Source organism: Solea senegalensis, unplaced genomic scaffold, assembly GCF_019176455.1.
Source record: "Solea senegalensis isolate Sse05_10M unplaced genomic scaffold, IFAPA_SoseM_1 scf7180000015762, whole genome shotgun sequence".
NCBI lineage: Eukaryota > Metazoa > Chordata > Actinopteri > Pleuronectiformes > Soleidae > Solea > Solea senegalensis.
Window position 1 is genome coordinate 10,052 of NW_025321441.1, and position 24,949 is coordinate 35,000.

The 24,949-nt window shown below is 45.1% G+C and overlaps 2 protein-coding genes across 2 annotated transcripts in view; one reads left to right on the forward strand and one right to left on the reverse strand.

Annotated features, from left to right (window-relative positions):
* Nucleotides 1–817: 817 nt before the first annotated feature.
* Nucleotides 818–3,982, reverse strand: LOC122762500 (B-cell receptor CD22-like). The gene is made up of 5 exons (XM_044017696.1): nt 3,883–3,982; nt 3,442–3,813; nt 3,012–3,366; nt 1,889–1,977; nt 818–953 (listed from the first exon to the last, which is right to left on the reverse strand). Exons 1-4 carry the CDS (start codon nt 3,941–3,943, stop codon nt 1,926–1,928), a joined length of 840 nt encoding a protein of 279 aa, XP_043873631.1. The 5' UTR covers nt 3,944–3,982; the 3' UTR covers nt 818–953; nt 1,889–1,925.
* LOC122762501 (thyroglobulin-like) overlaps nt 3,769–24,949 on the forward strand; it is a gene marked incomplete at its 3' end in the record, with an annotated part of 22,213 nt that continues 1,032 nt past the window's right edge. Inside the window, exons 1-15 of the mRNA XM_044017698.1 lie at nt 3,769–3,833; nt 9,749–10,001; nt 10,841–10,949; nt 11,043–11,143; nt 11,673–11,828; nt 11,907–12,066; nt 12,157–12,263; nt 12,332–12,475; nt 12,902–13,087; nt 21,812–22,284; nt 22,361–22,742; nt 23,524–23,553; nt 23,634–23,864; nt 24,603–24,707; nt 24,791–24,868. Of these exons, the coding sequence (XP_043873633.1) occupies nt 9,932–10,001; nt 10,841–10,949; nt 11,043–11,143; nt 11,673–11,828; nt 11,907–12,066; nt 12,157–12,263; nt 12,332–12,475; nt 12,902–13,087; nt 21,812–22,284; nt 22,361–22,742; nt 23,524–23,553; nt 23,634–23,864; nt 24,603–24,707; nt 24,791–24,868 (2,332 nt within the window). The remainder of the gene's footprint in view (nt 3,834–9,748; nt 10,002–10,840; nt 10,950–11,042; nt 11,144–11,672; nt 11,829–11,906; nt 12,067–12,156; nt 12,264–12,331; nt 12,476–12,901; nt 13,088–21,811; nt 22,285–22,360; nt 22,743–23,523; nt 23,554–23,633; nt 23,865–24,602; nt 24,708–24,790; nt 24,869–24,949) is intronic.

Sequence of the window (24,949 nt, forward strand, 5' to 3'; positions counted from 1 at the left end):
CTGTTTAAGAGCACGAGTATTGGAGTTAAACCATGGTGCTCGTCTCATCTGATTCACCACTTTCTTTTTCAGAGGGGCAACACAATCTAATGTAGTACGCAGTGAGGCTGCTGTACTATCAACAAGGTTATCTATGAGGGCGGGAGTAAAATCACAAAAGGTACCTTCAGATGTACTGACATATGGCACCGAGTTAAATAAAGGTTGCACTGTCTCTTTGAATGTATTCATATTATTATCAGACAGTATTTCTTATTTATGTTATTGTAGTTCATTATTGAACAGTTAAATGTGAGTAAATAATGATCAGTAAGGAGAGGGTTTTGAGGAACTATGTTTAAATTATCAATATCAATACCATAAGTTAAAACAAGGTCGAGGGTGTGATTAAGGCAATGAGTTGGTTCATTAACGTGTTGAATAAAACCTATTGATTCCAACAGCGAGTTAAATGCGCAGCTAAGACTATCACGGTCAACATCTACATGGATGTTGAAATCCCCTACAATTATGATTTGATCTGTTTTAAGCACTAACTACCTAACTAACTAACTAGGATGAGATAGATTAAGAATAAGGCTTTCAAACGATGAATATCCTGGTTTGGGCTTGGGATTGATTAATAATCTAGTATTAAAAATGGCTGCTACTCCTCCTCCTCGGCCTGAGCTTCTAGGAATATGGGTATTAGCATGAGTGGGTGGAGTTGATTCATTTAGACTGACGTAATCGTCTTCATGTAACCAAGTTTCAGTTACACAGAATAAATCAATACAATTGTCAGAGATAAGATCATTTATTAAAACAGATTTTGAGGAGAGAGACCTTATATTTAATAGTCCACATTTAAAAGTGGTATTATTTGACTCATCGCAGAGGAGGTAAAAGTGTAGCTGACAGATGGTGGCGTCGCTGCACCACCGCGTGTCCTCTTCCGTCATGACGACCAGACGCTGAAACATAAAGGTCAAGTGTGGCTGATCAGGGACAATCAAGTTCAAAGGATAATTTCTAAATGATTATTGACTGTGCTTTCCAAATTAAAAGTCTCCCTTTCTGTATGTTCAGGCTAAAACACAACCCTGCAGTTTTCAAAATAAAAGTCTCAGTTTCTCTTGGTAGCCCTGAAGTTGTTAAATACTAATAAAATACTTACAACATATGTTTCTTAATGTTTTACAGATATTTTAAAGGTTGCATCAGAAGTGTGTTGTGTTTGAGGACACAGGAAACCACAGCTTCTGTCTCACAGTGACACAACAGAGGTCACGTCACGCTCCCTTTACTCTGTGAGTGTTGTCCTGTTGTTCCAGTCTTTAACCGCCATCACACTCAGCTGTGACAGGTCCTTGAATTCAAGGTCAAGTCCTCTTTGTCTGGGACAAACCGAACAATAACAGACCAGAAACACGGTGGACATTTTGTTATAGTGTCGTTTTTGTCTCGTGAGAACACAAACACACAGAGAAGTGAGGCTGAGGACACTGTCACACCACGACCTCGACCACAGGGAAGTGTGAAACATGTCCACTGTGAGACACATGTCCACTGTGAAACATGTCCACTGTGAGACACATGTCCACTGTGAGACACATGTCCACTGTGAGACACGTCCACTGTGAACATGTCCACTGTGAGACACATGTCCACTGTGAGACACATGTCCACTGTGAAACATGTCCACTGTGAGACACATGTCCACTGTGAAACATGTCCACTGTGAGACACATGTCCACTGTGAGACACATGTCCACTGTGAAACATGTCCACTGTGAGACACGTCCAATGTGAAACATGTCCACTGTGAGAAACATGTCCACTGTGAAACATGTCCACTGTGAGACACCTGTCCACTGTGAGAGATAGTTATATCAGTATCATCAGTTACCGTGAGATCGCTGTCCGCTTGTGGACATGTCCTCATGTCACATGCTTGTTTGCTGCTGAGCTGCTGCTGCTTTTCTGCAGTCACATGTTCTGCACACAAACACACACACATAATAGTTAACAACACACAGAACAGCAACACACACACACACACAACAGTTAACAATACACACACAAAAGCACACACAACAGTTTACAACACACACAACAGTTAACAACACATACACACAAAGGTTAACAACACACACACACACACAGAAACACACACAACAGTTAACAGCACACACAGCAGTTAACAACACCCAATACAACAACACACACACACAAAACACACACAAAAGTTAACAACACACACAACAGTTAACCCCACACACACAAACACACACAACAGTTAACAACATTCAGAACAGCACTCACAGCGGTTAACACACACACAACAGTTAACGATACACACACAGTTAACACACACACACAACAACAACACACACACACACAACACAACACACACAACAGTTAACAACACACACACACACAGTTAACACACACACAGTTAACAACACACAGTTAACAGCAGCACACACAAACAGTTAAAAACACACACAACAGTTAACAACACACACAACAGTTAACAGCACACACACAAAAACACACACAACAGTTAACAACACACACAACAGTTAACAGCACACACAAACACACACACAACAGTTAACACACACAGTTAAGACACACAAAAACACACACACAACAGTTAACAACACACACAACAGTTAATAACACACACAACAGTTAACAGCACACACACAAAACACACAACAGTTAACAGCACACACACAAAAACACACACAGTTAACACACACAACAAACACACACACAAAACACAACAGTTAACAACACAAGTTAACAACAGACACAAAAACACACACACAACAGTTAACAACACACACAACAGTTAACACACATCATCATTTATATATAAAAATCTGATCTGTTATTGATTCATGAAGTCTTCGGTTTGATCTATTTCCTGTTTGTGCAAATCTCATGAGACTACCCTAATCAAGTGAGACTTGACTGCCACAGTCAGTTACAGTAACAGTGTGTAACAGAAGGACATGTGTGACCTGTGGACGACAGTCACTGTAACAACGATGATGAGGACAGTGTGGAGGGCGAGCAGTGGCAGGTGGACCGTGATCAGAACACTCAAGTCACTTCCTGTGGCGACCACGTCCACGTGCAGAGAGTACGGCGGAGAGTGGGACGTCTTCGACCCACAGGTATAGTTCCCAGAATCCCCTGCTGTCAGAGCGCTGAGCTGGAGGGCGGGGCCAGTCTCTGAGAGGGCGTGGCCATCTCTGAACCAGGTGATGTTGAGTTGGTGGGTGGAGCAGCGTGACGTGCAGAGCAGTTTGATGTTCTGACCTTCTGACCTCACGCCGTCATCACTGGAGCTCTCGATCCTCAGCTCAGACTCGTCTGAAGACAGTTTGAGTTTAAGTTTGAGGATTAACATGAAATGTTAGCATCACAATCAGATGATGAAGATCTTACCAACGACTGAGACTATCACTCCGGTTTTCTTGGTAAAATGTCCAGACACATCCGCCGCTTCCATCCTGAAGCGAAACGTGGCGTTGTCTTCCTCACGGACGTCTCTGATCTGTAGAGTACAGTTTGTCCTCTTGTCTCCCAGGTACAGGAAGCGAGGGTCGTTTGTCTTTGACTCGCTGTCGTACACAGTCGGAGTTGGACTCTGACAGATCAGATGGTTCTTACACCACACGACTCTGACGATCTGGAGCAGAAACTCTTGTTCATCCACAACAAAGATGATGGCCGGTTTGAAGGAGCAGGGGAGCGTGACACTCGAACCCTTCACAGCACAAACAGAACGTGGATGCTTCACCGTCTGAGCAGCAACACCTGGAGAACAACACCACCAGGTTTTTTAAAAGTTCCTTGTCTTTATTTGTGGACGTGTCCATGTCTTACCTGCCAGCAGGAAGACAAGTCCCCCAAACATCCTTTTGTCCCCCGCCTTCATCGTGAACATGATGTGAGGAGTGAGACGTGTCTTCAGCTCACTGTGTCACTTCCTCTTTTTTTCTCTAAACATGTCCAAATTCATCCTGTGAGGTTTTCCTGTCATTTCAACATGTCACCTGTGATGTCACATACAGTGCCTTGTGAAAGTATCCGGCCCCGATGAACTTTTCAACCTTTTGCCACATTTGAGGCTTCAAACATAAAGATATAAAATTGAAATCTTTTTGTCAAGAATCAACAACAAGTGGGACACAATTGTGAAGTGGAACCAAATTTATTGGATAATTTATACTTTTTTAACAAATAAAAAACTGAAAAGTGGGGCGTGTAATATTATTCGGCCCCCTTGCGTTAATACTTTGTAGCGCCACCTTTTGCTGCAATTACAGCTGCAAGTCGCTTGGGATATGTCTCTGTCAGTTTTGCACATGGAAAGACTGGAATTCTTGCCCATTCTTCCTTGCAAAACAGCACGAGCTCAGTGAGGTTGGATGGAGAGCGTTTGTGAACAGCAGTCTTCAGCTCTTTCCACAGATTCTCGATTGGATTCAGGTCTGGACTTTGACTGGGCCATTCTAACACCTGGATACGTTTATTTGTGAACCATTCCATTGTAGATTCAATTCAATTCAATTCAATTCAATTTTATTTGTATAGCGCCAAATCATAACATACATTATCTCAAGGCACTGTACATAGACAACATCAAGGAGAGCGGAGAAACACAACAGTTCACACAATGAGCAAACACTAGGCATCAGTGGAGAGAAAAAACTCCCTCTTAACAGAAGAAGAAATCTCTGACAGAACCAGACTCAGAGATGTGCGGTCATCTGCCTCGACCGGTTGGGGTGAAAGGAAAAATGGGGGACAGTGGAGAGGTGGGGGACAGAAAATGGGGGGAGAGAAAGGACAAGAGGGAGATGAGGGAGAGACAGAAGAGAGAGAGGGAGACCAGCAGCAGATACACAACAACTGTATCAGGTTACAAGTTTATACAGTCAATGATATCGACTTTTTAATTACAAAATAATAATAATGGTGATGATGAGCGTAGCCTCGGAAACTGGATCTTGATCCTGCAACCTGCATGATGAGAATACAGAGAGAGAGAGAGGGAAGGAAGGAAAGACACAAACTAGGGAGAGAAAGAGACAAGGTTAATGACATATAAAAAGTCATAATCAAATCCTGAGTGTGAGAGAGTGAATGTGCGTGTACCACAGGAAAATCCCCCAGCAGTTTAGTTCTATAGCAGCATAACTAAGAGATGGTCCAGGTTTCCCTGAACCAGCTCTAACTATAAGCTTTATCAAAAAGGAAAGTTTTAAGTTTAGTTTAAGTTTAAATACAGAGAGAGGCTCCGCCTCCCGAACTATCATTGGAAGCTGGTTCCACAGGAGAGGAGGAGCCTGGTAACTAAAGGCTCTGCCTCCCATTCTGCTCTTACAGACTCTGGGAACCACAAGTAAACCTGTATTTTGTGACCTAAGTGGTCTGTTAGGGTGATAGGGTAAGACTAGGTCTTTCAGGTATGAAGGGGCGTGACCATTAAGTGCTTTGTACGTGAGGAGGAGGATTTTAAATTTAATTCTAAACGGTGGGTGGAGCCAGTGTAGAGAAGCTAACACTGGAGTTATATGGTCTCTCTTTCTAGTTCCTGTCAGAACTCGTGCTGCAGCATTTTGAATGAACTGAAGGATTCTAACAGACTTGTTAGAACATCCTGCTAATAAGGAGTTACAGTAATCTAATCTAGATTAACAAAAGCATGAACTAGTTTTTCAGCATCCTGTAAAGACAGAATGTTTCTAATTTTCATAATGTTCCGCAGGTGGAAGAAGGCTGTTCTTGAAATGAGTTTTAAGTGTGAATCAAAAGACATTTCCTGGTCAAAAGTAACTCCAAGGTTCCTCACAGTGGAACTGGAAGCCATGGTGATGTCATCTAAAGTGACAATGTGGTCAGAAAGTTTTTCTCTGAGGTGTTTAGGGCCGAGTATAAAAGTTTAAAAGTAGAAAGTTACAGGTCATCCAGGACTTAATGTCTCTGAGACATTCCTGGAGTTTAACAACCTGATTTATTTCATCTGACCTCATCGATAAATATAGCTGTGTGTCATCTGCATAACAATGAAAGTGTATGTTATGCTTTCTAATAATGTTCCCTAGAGGAAGCATATATAAGGTAAAAAGTATAGGCCCAAGCACTGAGCCTTGTGGAACTCCACAATTAACTTCTGTTTGTAGTGAGGCTTTATCATTAACGTGAACAAACTGGAATCTATCAGATAAGTATGATTTAAACCAGCAGAGGGCAGCACCTGTGATACCAAGAGTCTGCTCCAATCTCTGCAGTAGAATATTATGATCAATGGTGTCAAATGCAGCACTAAGATCTAACAGGACAAGTAAAGAAACTAGACCATTATCTGAGTTACTAACTTTAACTAGTGCTGTTTCTGTGCTATGGTTTAATCTAAAACCTGACTGAAAATCTTCAAACAGGCCATTAATGCGCAGATATTCACATCATTGATTAGCAACTGCCTTTTCTAAGATTTTAAAGACAAAGGGAAGATTAGATATCGGTCGGTAATTAGCTAAAATATCTGGGTCAAGGGTCGCTTTTTTAAGAAAGGGTTTAATAACTGCTACTTTAAACGTTTGGGGCACATATCCAGTTAATAAGGATAGATTAATTTGAGTTAATATAGAGTTGTTAATTAAAGGAAACACATCTTTAAACAGTTTGGTGGGGATAGGATCTAACTGACAGGTTGATGGCTTAGATGATGAAACTAACGATGTTAACTCAGGGAGATCTATAGGGGAGAAACTGTCTAACTGTGCACCTGGTGCTTCTAAAGCTCTTGTGCTAGAAGATGAGTCAGTCCCAATATGAGGGAGGAGATGATCCATTTTTTCTCTAATTGATGTTATTTTATTCACAAAGACGTTGATAAAGTCATCACTGCTCAGTGTTAAAGGAATAGATGGTTCAGTGGAGCTGTGGCTCTGTGTCAGCCTGGCTACAGTGCTGAAAAGAAATCTATGATTATTCTTATTTTCTTCAATTAGAGAAGAATAATAGGCAACTCTAGCTTTGTGTAGGGCTTTTTTGTAAGCTACAAAACCATCTTTCCAGGCTATATGAAGTTCCTCTAGGTTACTGGAACGCCATTTTCTTTCTAATCTACGTAACGTCTGTTTAAGAGCACGAGTATTGGAGTTAAACCATGGTGCTCGTCTCATCTGATTCACCACTTTCTTTTTCAGAGGGGCAACACAATCTAATGTAGTACGCAGTGAGGCTGCTGTACTATCAACAAGGTTATCTATGAGGGCGGGAGTAAAATCACAAAAGGTACCTTCAGATGTACTGACATATGGCACCAAGTTAAATAAAGGTTGCACTGTCTCTTTGAATGTATTCATATTATTATCAGACAGTATTTCTTATTTATGTTATTGTAGTTCATTATTGAACAGTTAAATGTGAGTAAATAATGATCAGTAAGGAGAGGGTTTTGAGGAACTATGTTTAAGTTATCAATATCAATACCATAAGTTAAAACAAGGTCGAGGGTGTGATTAAGGCAATGAGTTGGTTTATTAACGTGTTGAATAAAACCTATTGATTCCAACAGCGAGTTAAATGCGCAGCTAAGACTATCACGGCCAACATCTACATGGATGTTGAAATCCCCTACAATTATGATTTGATCTGTTTTAAGCACTAACTCAGATAAGAACTCAGAGAACTCTGATAGAAACTCTGAATAAGGTGCAGGTGGACGATAAACTGTGACTATTATAATTGGTTTCTGTGATTTACAACTAGGATAAGATAGATTAAGAATAAGGCTTTCGAAAGATGAATATCCTGGTTTGGGCTTGGGATTGATTAATAATCTAGTATTAAAAATGGCTGCTACTCCTCCTCCTCGGCCTGAGCTTCTAGGAATATGGGTATTAGCATGAGTGGGTGGAGTTGATTCATTTAGACTGACGTAATCGTCTTCATGTAACCAAGTTTCAGTTACACAGAATAAATCAATAAAATTGTCAGAAATTAGATCATTTATTAAAACAGATTTTGTTAAAGTTAGAATGTCTAACTCCTCTTCTGTTTGTTATTGGTTTATTTACTTTATTTACTTTAGTTTTTACTTTAGTAGGTCGAGGGACAGACACAGTCTCTATGGGGTTTTTAATAGGTGATTGCTCGAAAAGAAGCACAGAGAAGCATGAAAGACTGCAACTCTGTGTCCTGGTCTCAACTCTGGATTGTCATGGGTTTCTAATAAAATGCCCTAAGCTGCTAGATAAGAGATTGATTTGGCTTTATGTTTAGGATCATTGTCCTGTTGGAAGATAAATCTCCGTCCCAGTCTCAGGTCTTTTGCAGACTCCAACAGGTTTTCTTCCAGAATGGTCCTGTATTTGGCTCCATCCATCTTCCCATCAATTTTAACCATCTTCCCTGTCCCTGCTGAAGAAAACCACGCCCAAACCATGATGCTGCCGCCACCATGTTTGACAGTGGGGATGGTGTGTTCAGGGTGATGAGCTGTGTTGCTTTTACGCCAAACATATCGTTTTGCATTGTGGCCAGAAAGTTCAATTTTGGTTTCATCTGACCAGAGCACCTTCTTCCACATGTTTGGTGTGTCTCCCAGGTGGCTTGTGGCAAACATTAAACAAGACTTTTTATGGATTTCTTTGAGAAATGGCTTTCTTCTTGCCACTCTTCCATAAAGGCCAGATTTGTGCAGTGTACGACTGATTGTTGTCCTATGGACAGACTCTCCCACCTCAGCTGTAGATCTCTGCAGTTCATCCAGAGTGCTCATGGGCCTCTTGGCTGCATCTCTGATCAGTCTTCTCCTTGTTCGAGATGAAAGTTTGGAGGGACGGCCGGGTCTTGGTAGATTTGCAGTGGTCTGATACTCCTTCCATTTCAATATGATTGCTTGCACAGTGCTCTGTTGCAATGTTTAAAGCTTGGGAAACATTGGATCATTCAGAGATCCTCACTGAACTTCTGGAGTGAGTTTGCTGCACTGAAAGTAAAGGGGCCGAATAATATTGCACGCCCCACTATTCAGTTTTTTATTTGTTAAAAAAGTATAAATTATCCAATGAATTTGGTCCCTTTTCACGATTGTGTCCCACTTGTTGTTGATTCTTGACAAAAAATTTCAATTTTATAACTTTATGTTTGAAACCTCAAATGTGGCAAAAGGTTGAAAAGTTCAAGGGGGCCGGATACTTTCACAAGGCACTGTACACACACACGCACACACACACAAACTTGTTTTTATGTCTTAGTGAGGACACATCATAGACATAATGCATTCTCTAACCTCTTACCCTAAAACCAGGTCTTAACTCTAAAAAAGGTGCATTTTGTCTGTGTGGTCCAGACAAAATGTCCCCACAAAGCTATAAATACGAGTACAAACACACACACACATGTTTGTTCATTTGTCCTCATAAACCTGTAAACCTGGCAAATACTTCGTATTACAAAAAACTAACACTAATAAAAACCATCAAACCTGCTCTAAAAACTAAAACAAAAAGTCAAATTTAAAAACTAATTATAATTAGTACGTCACAATTATTTTCCTGATCAGTTCATCTCCATTGATCAGTGTTTGTTTCAGAACTAAATTAATGTGTTAAAAAGAAATTTATCGATTTAAAGGACAGAGACTCCGCCCACCTGCTCCTCATGTGATGCTCTAACAAATCCAGGCGTCGCTGACGTCGGGTGTGTGCGTCTCAAAAACCTCTTGTCCAATCAGACGGCTGCCCGGCTCGCTGTCTGCTCCCTGAAATGTGTTCAAGGACTCCTGGTTCCACCACGACAGACACATGAGGAGGTAGAAGAGGACGGGGAGGGGATGAAGGTGTCCTCCTCACAGTGACTCAGCAGGTCTGCAGGTCTATAAAGAGACGCAGAGTCTCACTCTGTCACCACAGAGACGATGGCCTGGCTGCTCTGCTTCACCTGTGTCCTGCTCTGTGGCCCAGAGCTGCTGCTGGGGAAACCCTCAGGTAAACACACCTGAACACACCTGAACACACACCTAAACACACCTGAACACTCACCTGAACACACCTAAACACACCTGAACACACACCTAAACACACCTTAACACTCACCTGAACACACACTAAACACACCTGAACACACACCTTAACACTCACCTGAACACTCACCCAACACACAGCTCAACACCTGAACACACACCTAAACACACACCTAAACACACCTTAACACTCACCTGAACACTCAAGCGAACACACAGCTCAACACACACCTGAACACACCTGAACACTCACCTGAACACACACCTGAACACACACACCTGAACACACACCTGAACACACACACCTGAACACACACCTGAACACACACTAAACACACCTAACACACCTCACCCTGAACACTCAAGCACACACTGCACCTGAACACCACTGAACACACACCTAAACACACCTGAACACTCACCTGACCACACACACTGAACACACCTGAACACTCACCTGAACACACACCAGAACACACACCTGACACACACCTGAACACACACACCTGAACACACACTGAACACTCACACCTGAACACACACCACCCACACACCTGACCACTCACCTGAACACTCACCTGAACACACACCAGAACACACACCTGAACACACACACCTGAACACACACCTGAACACTCACCTGAACACACACCTGACCACTCACCTGAACACACAACTGAACACACACCTGACACACACACCTGAACACACACACACACTCACCTGAACACACACCTGACCACACACCTGAACACACACACCTGAACACTCACCTGAAGTTTGATTGTTGATTCTGTCATTCAGAATACCGGCTGGAGTCAGAGACCCTGAGTCAGTGTGAGTCACTGAGGGGCATGGCTGTTGCCAAGCAACAAGATTTCGTCCCTCAGTGTTCAGAGGATGGCAGGTTCAGGTACTACTCTCACCTTTGTGTCTCTGTTTCTGACTGACTGTCAGTGAACGCACCGCAGTTGTAATGACGGTGTGTGTGTGTGTGTGTGTGCAGGCCCGTGCAGTGCAGTGGGCGGGGTCAGCAGCAGTGTTGGTGTGTGGACGCTGAAGGACATGAAATCCTAGGAAGTCGAACCAACGGCTCCGCTCTTCACTGTGAGACACTTGTTTGTTTCAGGTTACATGAAGTTTACTTCCTGTTTGCTCCTGGTGCAGTTCAGTGGTGTAGGTGATGTTTTCAGAGGGCTGTGGTGCCTCACTGCTTCTCCACGCCTAACCCTGTTTCCTGTAGGTCAGAAGTCACCAACCTTTTTGAGACTGAGAGTGACCTGAAGGGTAGAGAATAATATGGAGGGCTACCATATTAACATTTGATGCAATTTAGCATTTAAATGATGAATATTATGCATTCAATTGCATACACATTAATTCCAGTGCTTACTCCTAATGATTATCCAAGTTTTTATAAACAGTATCAAGGACATTTTACTCAGTGATCATATGGATACATACAAGTGAGGTGAAGTGAAATGAGCCTGCGGGCACCTCGTTAGTGACCACTGCTGTAGGTGATGAATATTCCTCCTCTCTTTCTCTCTGTCTGTCTCGCTCTGTCTCTCTCTGTCTCTCTATGTCTGTCTCTCCCTCCCTCTCTCTCTCTCTGTCTGGCTGTCTCTGTCCTCAGGTCTGTCCCCCTGTCAGCTACAGTCTGTCCTGCAGTGTTCTCCTTCAGGGCTTTTTGAAGCAGTTCAGTGTGACTCCAGCAGGGGGCAGTGTTGGTGTGTGGATCTGGACGGCATGGAGCTCTACGGGACCAGACAACGCGGCAGACCTCAGCGCTGTGAGTCCAGTTCAGGGCTTATTTCTCTCTGGACACTTGGTGTGGAAGAGTGAGTGTTTCCTGACCTTTGACCTGCAGGTCCTGGCAGCTGTGAGGTGAGAGGGAGGCGGCTCCTCCACGGCGTCGGCTCTGCGTCTCCTCCTCAGTGTGACAGAGACGGAAGCTTCCTGCCCGTTCAGTGCAAACTCATCAACATGACGGACAGAAGAGAAGTGGACCTGCTGCACACCTTCAACAGGTACATACACACACACACACACACACACACACGCACACACGCACACACACTATCCACAGTCACTGAGTGTGCGTGTGTGCGTGTTTTCAGGTTCCCAGAATCCTTTGAGACGTTCAGTAGTTTCAGGAAGAATTTCCCGCTGGTTTCCTCATACTGTTACTGTTCTGACAGCAGGGGGCGAGAGCTGGACAACACAGGTACACACACACACACACACACACTCGATCAGTCACATGACAGTGATGATGATGCACTTCCTGTCCAGGTGTGGAGCTCCTCTTGTCAGAGGTGGACGATTCTGCGTCCCTCAGTCTTGGCTCTGTTCGCTCCTGGGATCAGACCCACATCTACAGAGTCCTGCAGAGGAGGATGCTGGGAGTTCGCTTCGTCCTCAGCGGCCTCTTCAGATGTAAACACCTCTAGATTCACTTCAACTGCTTTGTCATAAATAGCTGGTTTTTATTCTCTTTAAACTGATTTTAATCCTGTTCTACACTGTTTGAAACTAGTTTTAGTAGTTTTAAAATGGTTTAAACTCGTTTTAGTAGATTTAAACTGGTTTAAACTTGTATCAGTAGACTTAAACTGGTTTAAACTCGTATCAGTAGACTTAAACTGGTTTAAACTCGTATCAGTAGACTTAAACTGGTTTAAACTAGTTTTAGTAGATTTAAACTGGTTTGAACTAGTTTCAGTAGACTTAAACTGGTTTAAACTAGTTTTAGTAGATTTAAACTGGTTTGAACTAGTTTTAGTAGACTTAAACTGGTTTAAAGTAGTATTAGTAGATTCAAACTGGTTCAGTGTGTAATGTAAAGTGTGTATTTCATGTCAGGTCCCTCCCCCTGTGAGGTGGAGCGGGAGGCGGGGTCAGCAGCGTCCTCTGTTTCTGTCCTGTCATGTGAGAGTGGAGGAGCCTTCAGTTCCAGGCAGTGCCAGCAGGGGGGGCAGTGCTGGTGTGTGGACCCGACAGGAAGAGAAGTTCCTGGAAGTCGACAGTTTGGAGACTCTTTGATCTGCAGTGAGTTTTCTGGAACCTTCTGTCATCATTCATCACTTCATCTGAAACACATATTTTTCTTCTATTTTTATCCTCTCCTCTGTCTCTCCTCTCCCTTCTTCCCTCTCCTCTCCTCTCCTCCCCTCTCTCTCTCTTTCCATTTCCGGTGACTGTGCGCGTGAGTGGTGGTGGTAGAAGTGCGAGTGCTGTGAGTTTTTGAAGGGTTTTCTGTCCCTAGATTTGGAATCACTGGTGTTTTTTTTCATCCGTCTAACTGTGCATGATCAGGTAAGTCCACTTATTTATTCACGAGGATGTGGGTGTTAATCAGGGGACCGGGGTTAGTCCCTGCGTCGGTTCTTTGGAGGAATGGCGTCCTCCGAGATGCCGCCTCTGTCAATCTGACAGGCAGTGAGGATAGTCCCGCTCGATAACGACAGTACAGTGGAGGCGGTTCTGTTGGCTGTCGGAGAACAGGTAGGACACGACCAATTATGTTTTGCATCATGTATGAACAGAACATCTATGAGCTGATTGAACACGGAGTGTTCATTAAAGAAATGTTTGTGCAAGTTTCACCGCTGTCGGTTCCCTCGACACGGATAACTGTGTCCGGTGTTCCGCCGTTTATACCAAACGAGCTGTTGGAAAACAAGCTCCAAAGGTTCGGGAAATTCGCCAGCGGGTTTGAAATCTTGAGTTTAGGCTGCAAAGACCTGAAGCTGAAGCATGTCCAGTCTCTGCGCCGACAGGCTTTTATGTTCCTGACTTCACCGACACAAAATCTGGAAGTGTTGTTCAGAGTCCGGTACGGTGACGGGCATATGGTCTACGGGAGTTCAGGGAGCATGAAGTGTTTCGAGTGTGGAGATGTGGGGCACAAGCAGGTCGCCTGTCCGCATAAGCAACGCTCTGACTGTGCGGTGGCAGGCGACTCCGCTGGTCCAGAGACTACGGTGGACACCATCCATTCAGACACGGCAGTTGGTTCTGCTGGTGCAGAGACTGCAGCACCGTCCGTCTGTGGGCGGCAAGTAGCTCGGCTAGTGCCAGAGCGTTGCTGCTGAAGTCGTGGCGGAGTCTTCCGCTCACGCTGAAGCAGCGGGAGGTCCCGTGGCAGAGGAAGAGGATACTGGGAGTGTAACAGTCAGTACTGAAGACTCTCAGTCGGTAAAAAGTAATTTAGAGGGAGAGAGTCCGGTCAAGAAACCACATGTATCTGAGACTGGTAACAATGTATGCAACTCTCATCCTGTAAATAATGAACAGAATAATCAGACCAATGTAAAAGAGGAAGTTGTTTCCTGTGATGCAGACCCTGAAACCAGTGAGGGACTGGGTCCGCTCAGCAGCCAGGCGTCAGGAGAAGAAATGGAGTACGACTCAGAGTTAGACAGTGTCTCCACTGCTGGATCAGTATCCAGAGACATTTAAGGCAACTACAAAAGCTAACATCATTTCCTCCACTGAAGTTGTTAAAGGCCGGCTGTTCATTGTTAGAGCAGATATAGAAGAATCTCTTTTCTGCTTCATTAACATTTATGCCCCAGATCAAGGAGCACATAGACTCCCATTTTTCAACCTTCTGATAAACAATCTAAGAAATGACCGTCAGGACAATTTAATTATTGGTGTGGATTTTAACTCTACTGTTGATTTCACTGTTGACAGGACAAGTGAGGAACCCCACCCACTATCATCCCAAACCCTTAAAAGCACAATGTCACAGCTGGACTTAATAGACTCATGGAGGATTAAACATCCTCAGTCCAGACAGTATACATGGGTCAGAGTAAACGACAACATGATCAGCACTGCCAGGCTAGATTTGATCCTCATCTCTAGAAATCTCTGTCCCAGACTTACTTGCAGCACAATAAGCCCGGTTGGTTTCACTGACCACCATCTCGTAACTTCAGTTATAGTCATTTTTACATTACATTACATTACATGTCATTTAGCAGACGCTTTTATCCAAAGCGACTTACAAAAGTGCATTTAAACATTTGGGTACAAATAAGAGCTAGAAGTAAGTAAGAGCTTCAAGTAGAACAAACTATGAAGTGCTAGTCATAAGTGCAATACAATTTTTTTTTTTTTGTCGTCTTAGTCGAGGTAGAGTCGGAAGAAATGTGTTTTTAGTCGGCGTCGGAAGATGTGGAGGCTTTCAGCTGTCCGGATGTCGATGGGGAGATCGTTCCACCATTTGGGAGCGAGGACAGTGAACAGTCTCGAGTTCTGCGAGTGCCTCTGTGATCCTCTCAGTGAGGGAGCAGCAAGCCGGTTTGTCGATGCAGAGCGGAGTGGGCGGGCTGGGGTGTAGGTTTTGATCATGTCCTGGATGTAGGCTGGACCGGATCCGTTTGTAGCATGGAACGCAAGCACTAGAGTCTTGAAGCGGATGCGAGCAGCTACAGGAAGCCAGTGAAGGGAGCGGAGGAGCGGTGTAGTGTGGGAGAATTTTGGTAAATTGAAGACCAGTCGAGCTGCCGCATTCTGGATGAGTTGCAGAGGTCGTATAGCGCATGCAGGAAGACCAGCCAGGAGGGAGTTGCAGTAATCCAAGCGTGAGATGACAAGAGCCTGGACCAGAACCTGTGCCGCCTTCTGGGTTAGGAGAGGCCGAATCCTTCGGATGTTGTGCAACATGTATCTGCAAGATCTAGCTGTTGCAGCAATGTTGGCAGTGAGGGAGAGATGGTCGTCAAGTGTCACACCCAGGTTCCTTGCGGTGTGAGAAGGAGTTACCACAGAGTTGTCGAGGGTGATGGTTAGATCTGTGGTGGGAGAGCCCTTTCCTGGGAGAAAAAGAAATTCAGTCTTGTCGAGATTGAGTTTCAGGTGATGGTCAGACATCCACTGAGAGATGTCAGTCAGACAAGCGGTGATCCGTTCTGCTACCTGTGTGTCGGAGCTGGGAAAAGAGAGAATGAGTTGGGTGTCATCGGCGTAGCTGTGATAGGAAAAACCATGAGAGCGAATAACCGAACCAAGAGAGTTGGTATATAGAGAGAAGAGGAGAGGGCCCAAGACAGAACCCTGAGGGACCCCAGTAGCTAGAGGACAGGGTTCCGACACGGATCCTCTCCAGGTTACTCTGTATGTTCGGTTTTGAAGATAGGACGAGAGAAGGGTAAGTGCAGAGCCTGAGACACCTAGTTCTTGAAGGGAGGAAGTAAGGATCTGGTGGTTAACTGTGTCAAACGCTGCAGAAAGGTCCAAGAGGATGAGCACAGAGGAGAGAGAGGCAGCCCTGGCAGTGTGGAGTTGCTCAGTGACAGCAAGAAGTGCAGTTTCGGTCGAGTGACCTGCTTTAAAACCAGACTGAAGAGGATCAAGAAGGTTGTTCCGGTGAAGGTAGGAGGAGAGTTGATTAAAGATAGCGCGCTCCAGAGTTTTGGAGAGAAAAGGAAGAAGAGAGACAGGTCTGTAGTTATTTACTTCAGACGGGTCAAGGGTGGGTTTTTTAAGGAGGGGGGTCACTCTGGCCTCTTTAAGAGAGTCCGGAAAGCAACCAGATGACAGAGATGTGTTAATGAGGTGGGTGAGGAAAGGAAGAAGATCAGAAGCAATTGACTGAAGAAGGTGAGAGGGGATAGGGTCAAGGGGGCAGGAGGTGGGGCGGGCAGAGGTTATTAGGGAAAGAACTTGATCCTGAGATAGAGGGGAGAAAGAGGATAGAGAAGGAGCTGAATGTGTGGTTGGTGGAGTGGTGAGAACAGGAGGTGGGGTTGAGAAAGAAGAGCGAATGTCATCTACCTTTTTTGTGAAGTAGTTGACAAAGTGAATTGGTAGAAGGGAGGAAGGAGGAGGGGGGGTGGGGGGATCAAGGAGGTTAGAGAAGATAGAGAAAAGTTACCAGGAGTAAGGGTAAAATCACACTGGTCATTTAACAACAGGCTCCTACAAGACACGGCTTTCTGTCAGTCCTTTGAGCTTTTTTGGCAACATCAAGAAATCAAGAAAGGCAGAATTTTGTTCTTTGAAACAATGGTGAGAGATAGGGACGTGTTTTTTGTCAACAGGATGGATCACAAGGGGGCTGAGGCCGGCTCTGTGTCCAGCTGAAAAGTCTGTAGAGCAGGAGGACTATGTGCTTGCAAGAAATCTGCGTAGCTCAAAGTCTGATGAAATCAATGGACACACAGTTGGCTAGAAACAATGAAGAAGCAGTTTCATCAAGCCCTACTTACTGTACCCGAGACGTTTCATTTATTTGCAGCGATGGCGGGTCTCGGCCACCGTACCTACTGGCAAAAGGGCGGCTATAAATGAAGGACATGGGATGTGCAGCAGTCAGGCTCCATGAGATGGAGAGGAAATGGAAGATGACTATGGGTCAGATAATGTGTCCATTGCTGATTCCTCTAGAATGGGTACGGATCTTTATTCCCTAGAGAGAATTAATCTTTTTTTTAGATAAAACTTACAAAAAAACAGTAAACATGAGTAATTATTTCAGCAACACCAAAAAATTCACCAGATCTGTTAATGTACTAAAAAGACAAGTTGGTTTTGACCTCCGAGATGAAAAAAAGCGCTTCCGTCGAAAAAAGCACATCACCATGATAAGAAAAGCTAAAACTTCAAAAAAGACAAAGAAGTAAAAGTGCAGGGGTTGCTGTTCTTTTTTAAAAATCTCCAAATGCAACCATTTTATCCATAAATGGTTGTCTATTAATCGTCAGGCTAGAAATAGAAAACTCTGTTTTCTGTTTCGTTAATATCTATGCCCCAAATAACGCAGCAGAAAGAGTGTCTTTTTATACTCTCCTAAAAAATTCATTATTGAACCACCATCAAGATCACATCATTATTGGTGGCAATTTCAACTGCACCATAGACTTTACTATAGATAGGACAGGAGAAGAACCCCACCCACAGTCATCCAGGACTCTCAACACTGTAATATCACACCTCGATCTGTTAGACTATTTTAGACAAAAACATCCACAATCTCGACAGTACACGTGGGTCTGGGTCTGCAGGATGTGCCGCGAGACTGGACAGATTTTATGTCTCAAAAACTTGCAGTCCTAGATTGCTTAAGTGCGATATACATCCAGTTGGTTTCACAGATCATCACTTAGTAACAGCAGAACTTGTCATTTCACCAGGTGAAAGGGTTAAGTCCTGCTGGAGTTTTAATAATAAATTACTGCAAGACAGAAGTATTCTGGGAAAAATGGAAAATTAAAAAGGCTGATTGGGAGGTCGGAAAAGTCCAGATTTGTTTTTTCTGTCAGTAGTAGACATCTCACTCTTCTGCCAGGGTAAAAACAACAATCAAAGTCCTTGAGTCTGAAATTAAAAACATTGAGGGATGCCTCAATAGGAACACCAGTACCACTACTGGTTCACTGCTGCAGGAGAAAAGATTGGAACTGAGCTCTTTCCTGCAGGAGAGAGTGAAGGGAGCTCTTGTCTGGTCTCGCTTCCTCCCGTTTAAAGACATGGAAGCCCCAAGCTCTTTTTTCTTTCAACTTTTTCAGTGGGTGCTCGAGCACCGGAGCACCTATGCATGCAACAGCTTTTTACGCAGACCTTTTTGCAGCCGAAGCATGTGACATGGAGTGCCGTGGGGAGCTCTTCGAGGGTCTCCCCAACTATGCCTGGAAGAAAAAGCTGCTCTCGATAGCGAACTAAGACTTGAGGAGCTAACTATACTTTACATGTCATTTAGCAGACGCTTTTATCCAAAGCGACTTACAATGGAATCAAGTACAATTAGCCAGGGGTGGAATCGAACTTGCGACCATGATGTCTTTGGTACACAAGGCAGGGTCTTAACCACTGAGCCACTCCACCCCACTATGGCTGTAAAGCAATTCAATTCAATTTTATTTGTATAGCACCAAATCATAACATACATTATCTCAAGGCACTGTACATAAACAACATCAAGGAGAGCAGAGAACCCCAACAGTTCACACAATGAGCAAACACTAGGCATCAGTGGAGAGAAAAAACTCCCTCTTAACAGAAGAAGAAATCTCTGACAGAACCAGACTCAGAGATGTGCAGCATCTGCCTCGACCGGTTGGGGTGAAAGGAAAATGGGGACAGCGGAGAGGTGGGGGACAGAAAGGGGAGAAAACAGATGGCATCAGGGCGAGCACTGGGAATCGATGGATTATCCACAGACTTTTTCAATGTTTTTGGAATATACTGGGACATGACTTACATAGTGTGCTGATGGAGTGTTGCGGAACAGGATCTCTCCCAGTGTCCTGTCAAAGAGCAATACTCTCCCTGTTGCCCAAAAAAGGTGATTTGGCACTATTAAAGAACTGGAGGCCAGTTGCCTTACTATGTACGAACTACAAAATAGTCTCCAGTGCTTTATCAAACAGACTCAAGGAAGTTCTCGGGAATATCATACATACAGATCAGAACTATTGTATTTCAGACAGGACAATTATAGATAACATTTGCCTCATTAAAGATGTCATTGATGTGTGTAATGCTATAATGTAAACACTGGGATTATTTCTTTGGACCAAGAGAAAGCGTTTAATAGGGTGGATCATTCTTATTTGTTTTCTACACTCAGGGCTTTTGGTTTTGGTGATGGGTTTGTGTCTTTGGCTTGGTTTGCTGTATCACAATGCACAGTGTTTGGTGAAGATAGGGGGAGGACTGAATCGGCCACTCCCTGCACGGCACGGGGTAAGACAGGGCTTTCCCATTTCTGGCCAGCTGTATAGTTTAGCCTTTGAGCCTCCATGGTGCAGGTTGAGGGACGACTCAGGGGGTTGTCTTTGCCAGTGTCCTGTGGACTTGAGTGTTCCCCAACCCTTTCTGCATATGCGGATGATGTAAATGTTTTTTTTTGTCCAGCCAGGGGGATGTTCAACGTTTGCAGGACACTCTATCCTGGTATGAGAAGGCAACATCTGCACGGGTGAATTGGGAGAAGAGTGAGGCACTGTTGTTGGGTCAATGGGAGGATCAGGCAATTCCCAGTCTGCCTGGAGGACTTGATTGGGGGAGGGAGGGGTTGAACTGTTGAACTTTTTGGGAACTTAGAGTTTTAAAGTTAAGAACTGGGAGGGAGTTAAGGAGAATGTGTCCGCTTGGTTGTTTAAGTGGAAATGGTTACTACCCCAGTTGTCTTATAGGTGGGGAGTTTTGGTTGCGAACAATTTGGCTGCCTCCACCCTCTGGCACATATTTATAGCTTTGACACCACGAGAGGTTTGATGGACGATATTCAGAAGGCTGAAGAATCTAGAACTGTCTACCTGCCTGTAGCTGAAGGGGGGCAGGGACATCCAGTCCAGAATTGCCTCTTTCAGACTGCAGACAGTACAGAGATTTCCGTACAACTATGGTCCAAGCTGGTTGGAAATGGCCCGACTGCTCATGAGAAGAGCCAGTCGCTTGGGCTTTGATGCAGTCGGAGGATCTGGATTACACAGGACTAACTTCCTTATACAGCTCTGTACTACAGGCCTGGCAGATTTTAAAGACTGAACGTGAAGCCATTGAGACTCCAGGTACGTGGGTTTTTGAGGAGCCTTTGGTTTCAAACAGGGTTTTAACAGCGCCAACCCTTCAGTCTGCCAGTTTGTGGGTCAGACTCAGAGAGGGAGGATGCACCAAACCGGGCCATCTAATGAAGTGGACCACTTCACCTGAAGACGTCCTGAGGGGGAGAGGAAGAATCACTTCCATCAGACTGATCAACAGGGTGGTAGAAGAAGTCTGCGCTGCTCTGCCTCAACATCTGAGAGCATTTGCGAGAGACCAAACCTTGTGTGAACAGTGGAGTGAGGGCAGCGAGTACAGCTTCCCATCTCTGTCTGTCTGTCTCCCCAGCTGTGGGGGAGTGGCAGGAAGGAGCGGGTAACCTGCTGTCTCTCACGACACCACATCTGGGCAAGTTTCAGGATGTGGGCAAGAAGGAACTTTATCAAGCCTGTGTCAAAGTGCTTCATCTTCGGTTGTTGTTGGAGGTCCAGGAGTCGAGGTGGACTGAGTTCTTTGGCCCGGACTCATCTCCGAAAGGCAGCTGGCGGTCCCCGTACACGGCTGACCTCCAGTGGAGGATCGTACATGGGGCAATAGCTACGAACAGATACAGAGTGCACATCTGTCCTGGGGTTAGGGATGAGTGTTTGTTTTGTTTTCAGACTGAAACCCTCACACATTTGTTTGTTGAGAGTCATAGGTTGGCATCTTTGTTTATTCTTCTTAAAAAGTTGTTTCAGGATCTTGGGGAGACTTTTTCTTTTGTTCTGTTTATTTTAATAAGTATCCTGCAAAAAGAAAACCTATTTTGACATTGTTGAACCTTTTGTCTGGCTCTGACTCACAGAAACAGGGCCCAGGGTTCTAGGAGTGTGGACATGGTGTCAGTTCTGAAGGGTTTACTGAAGGCCCGACTGAGGGTGGAACATGCTTTCTATAAAGTGACAGACAATATGGAAGATTTCAGCTGTGTGTGGGCTCTTTGTGTTCTGTGGGAAGGGATGTGGAGCTATTTGTAAATTTGTGATCTGGGGAAAGTTCTCATGTGTTTGGCGTTTTGCTGTTATTTTGTTTTTTTGTTTTTTTTTTGTTCTGATAGCTCAGTGATGGTAGGTTGCCTCCCTGAAGTGTTTAATAAAGGGACTTTGAAAACCAAACCTCTCCTCCTCTCTCTCTCTCTCTCCTCCTTTCCTCTTCCTCTCTCTCTCTCCTCTCCTCCTCTCTCTCCTCTCTGCCTCTCTCTCTCTCTCTCTCGCTCGCTCTCCTCCTCAGGTTCAGATCATGACTGTCTGTCTCAGCGTCGTCTGGCTTTGTCCCGCCTCTTCTCTGGTCCTGTGGCACTGCCCCCCTCTATGACCTCCTCTCCTCCAGCTTCCTGTCACACGTTGCTCCACCCACTCCAGAACCTGTTGTCGCTGGATGCGGACCCAGCCTTTCTGTCTCGCCTGGTCGAAGTCCTCCATGGTCTCTTCCCTTCGGTGGACGGAGCTCTGCGGACTCTACGCCGCGTCGCCCCCGGCCGCCTCCAGGAGGAGCTTTTTGGTGGGAAGTTTCTGACGAGCGCGGCAAACTTTAACCTGAGCGGCGCGGTGGGATCTCGAGGAGCGGTCAGTGTGGAGCTGCTCTCCTCTCAGAAGAACCGGGACCTGCTCCAGTCCGTCAGCCGAGCGCTGGAGGACCCCGCCTTCCTCTCCGCCCTCCGGCACACGCTGACGGGACTCAGCGGCTCACTCTCTCTGCAGCAGGTGGATATGACGCGTCATGTGATGTCCAGTGACATCACATGACAAGTCACTTGCCCCGCTGATCTTTGTCTTCCAGGTTCTGGTTCCTCTGCTGCGATACTGCACTGCCCAAGAACAGAAATACTCGGCGGCTGTCTTTGTGCCCAGCTGCACGTCCAGCGGCGGTTTCCAGGAGGTCCAGTGTCACAGTGGAGACTGCTGGTGTGTCGACCCTCGCGGTCAAGAGGTCACAGGGTCGCGTACGACCGGTCGTCAGCCTCGTTGTCCGTCCCGCTGCGAGAGGGAGCGAGCGGCAGCGCTGAAGGTGAGAGGAAACATGGCGGCCGGAGCCGAGCTCTACGTGCCGGCGTGCTCGCAGGACGGAAACTTCCTGCCACTGCAGTGCATCGGCTCACGCTGCTTCTGTGTGGACACTGAGGGGAAAACCACAGCCGGGCCGAGAGGGGACACCATCACCTGTAAGACAAACTTAATATTTAACAGTTAAAACCTTAAGTTGAATTAAATAATTCATAAATAACTAGAAAATTCAGCCGAGAAAGTTTGATTGTGCCAATGTTTGTGTGGATTGAACCTTCAAACCCTCAAGGATTTAGACAAAGCAGTGTTTTTGTGGAATCAACCTTTAAAACTCTTGCAGCTGGCCGCACAAGCCCCTCCTCCTCACTGTTCCCCCCTCCCCCTTCCAAACACCTGTTTCTGTGACAACCGGTGAAAAACAGAGAAATCAGCATGTTTTAAAGTCGTCATATTTACAGAACAGTTGATGACAGGGTGAATGTTAGGTGTGAGCGTCAGGAGGCTTTAAGCCACTCCCACATTATTCTCATGGACCTCAGCAGAGTCTGCCACTCTAACGGCTCAACACTCATTAAAAATCTGAACACGTCCAAAATAAAGTACAAAACTTAAACTGTGATTGTTTAAAAACCGTAATCTTTATCAAAACTTTGATTTAGGTGAGAAAAGTCTCAAGTCCTGTGAGCGGTTTAAAGTTTCAACCACGTCTTTATGTTAAAGTATGACAACGCTGTGACGCTCCACAGTGGGCGTGGTTCTGATTGTTTTTCTGATCGAAATTATTTCCACTTTTTCACAATTTCTGTTGCCATGGTTTCTCAAAACACCTGTTTGAACCACACATTTGGGTAGAGGGTGTATGGAGGAAGGAGAAGACTGCTCTAATAAAGCAGAGTGTAGTGACATTTGTCTCTCTCTCTCTCTCGCTCTCTCTCTCAGGCGCAGGGCGGACGACTCCGTCAGTCTCAGGTCAGAGTCTCATTCATGTTAAGGTCATGTTGTCCCTCGGCGTGTTGTCCCTCACTCTAACGCTGTGCTGCCCCCTGCAGGTGTGTGTTCTCAGGTGTTGTCTGAGGTCACGGCGTTCACAGAGCATGTGCGGCGCGTCGTCGCTCTCTCTCGCTCCTCCCACTTCCCTCTGGGATACGGATTCCTATTGGCTGAAGGTCTGCGACTCAACCCGGACGAGCTGCACGTCGGCCAATCAGAGGAGGCGCTGCAGATCACTGACGCTCTGCTGAGTCGCTCCAGAGCCGCTCTTCGATTGGCTGCGTACTCCAGTGAGTTTAAAAACTGTTAGTCAGATGATCAGGGTTCCCACGGGTCCTTGAAATCCTTGAAAGTTTTTGAAAAAGATTTTTTTCAAGGCCCTTGAAAGTCATATTTAAAATTATGTCTCCTCCCACTGACAGGGTTCCCATGGGTCCTTGAAATCCTTGAAAGTTTTTGAAAAAGATTTTTTTTCAAGGCCCTTGAAAGTCATTTTTAAAATGATGTCTCCTCCCACTGACAGGGTTTCCACTGGTCCTTGAAATTCTTGAAAGTTTTTGAAAAAGTTTTTTTTTTTCAAGGTCCTTGAATGTTTTAGAAATCATCTTCATTGAAAGTGCTTGTTTGTGCTTGTGCTCCCTTTTTTGTGACGACGCCACCTACTGTTTCATGCCCTGCGTTGCTCGATGTATGTAGACGAGGCAGACTCAGGACAAACCCGGAGACATCATTACTCACCGTCCACCGTCTCTCTCTCTCTCCGCCGTTGTTGCGAACAATGAGCGAGTAAAGATGAGAGAGAGAGAGCAATGGCGACGTGATGTCTGGGAAACGAAATTTCCGACTCGTCTTTGGTGAGACAAAGATCTCAAGGACAATCACTCAATAAAAGTTGTCCTCCCATCTTCAGCAGTGTCAACACATTCTGTCCTTGAATTTGAGGGAATTGGTCCTGGAAAGTCATTGAATTTGGTTTCAAACAAAGTGTGGGAACACTGGATGATAATATTGATGATGATGTCTTTCAGCTGTCCACATGTACCTGCCTCCTCAGCGTCGCTCCTACCAACCGTACACGCCACAATGTGACGCCTCTGGAAACTGGATACACACACAGTGTCACCACAGCACAGGTCACACACACAGACACACACACACACACACCTGCACTGTGTAAAACATGTCACATGACCACATTTGTTTTGTTTGTGTTCAGGTCAGTGTTGGTGTGTTGATGAAGACGGACAGTATGTCGCCAACTCTCTGAGCAGCCGCTCACTGAGGCTGCCCAAGTGTAAGAGCGCGCACACACACACATGTTTGACCTTCATGACTTGAGGGGACATTGCATTGACTTACATTCATTTCCTGGAGA

What these genes read in the sequence shown, in the direction of transcription:
- LOC122762500 (XM_044017696.1), bottom strand. Translation starts at nt 3,943, where the DNA reads ATGTTCACGATGAAGGCGGGGGACAAAAGGATGTTTGGGGGACTTGTC. An exon ending in AGTGATAGTCTCAGTCGTTG is followed by an intron (nt 3,367 to 3,441) that starts GTAAGATCTTCA and finishes AACTGTCTTCAG; the next exon opens with ACGAGTCTGAGCTGAGGATC. An exon ending in ACAGTGACTGTCGTCCACAG is followed by an intron (nt 1,978 to 3,011) that starts GTCACACATGTC and finishes GTTTGTGTGCAG; the next exon opens with AACATGTGACTGCAGAAAAG.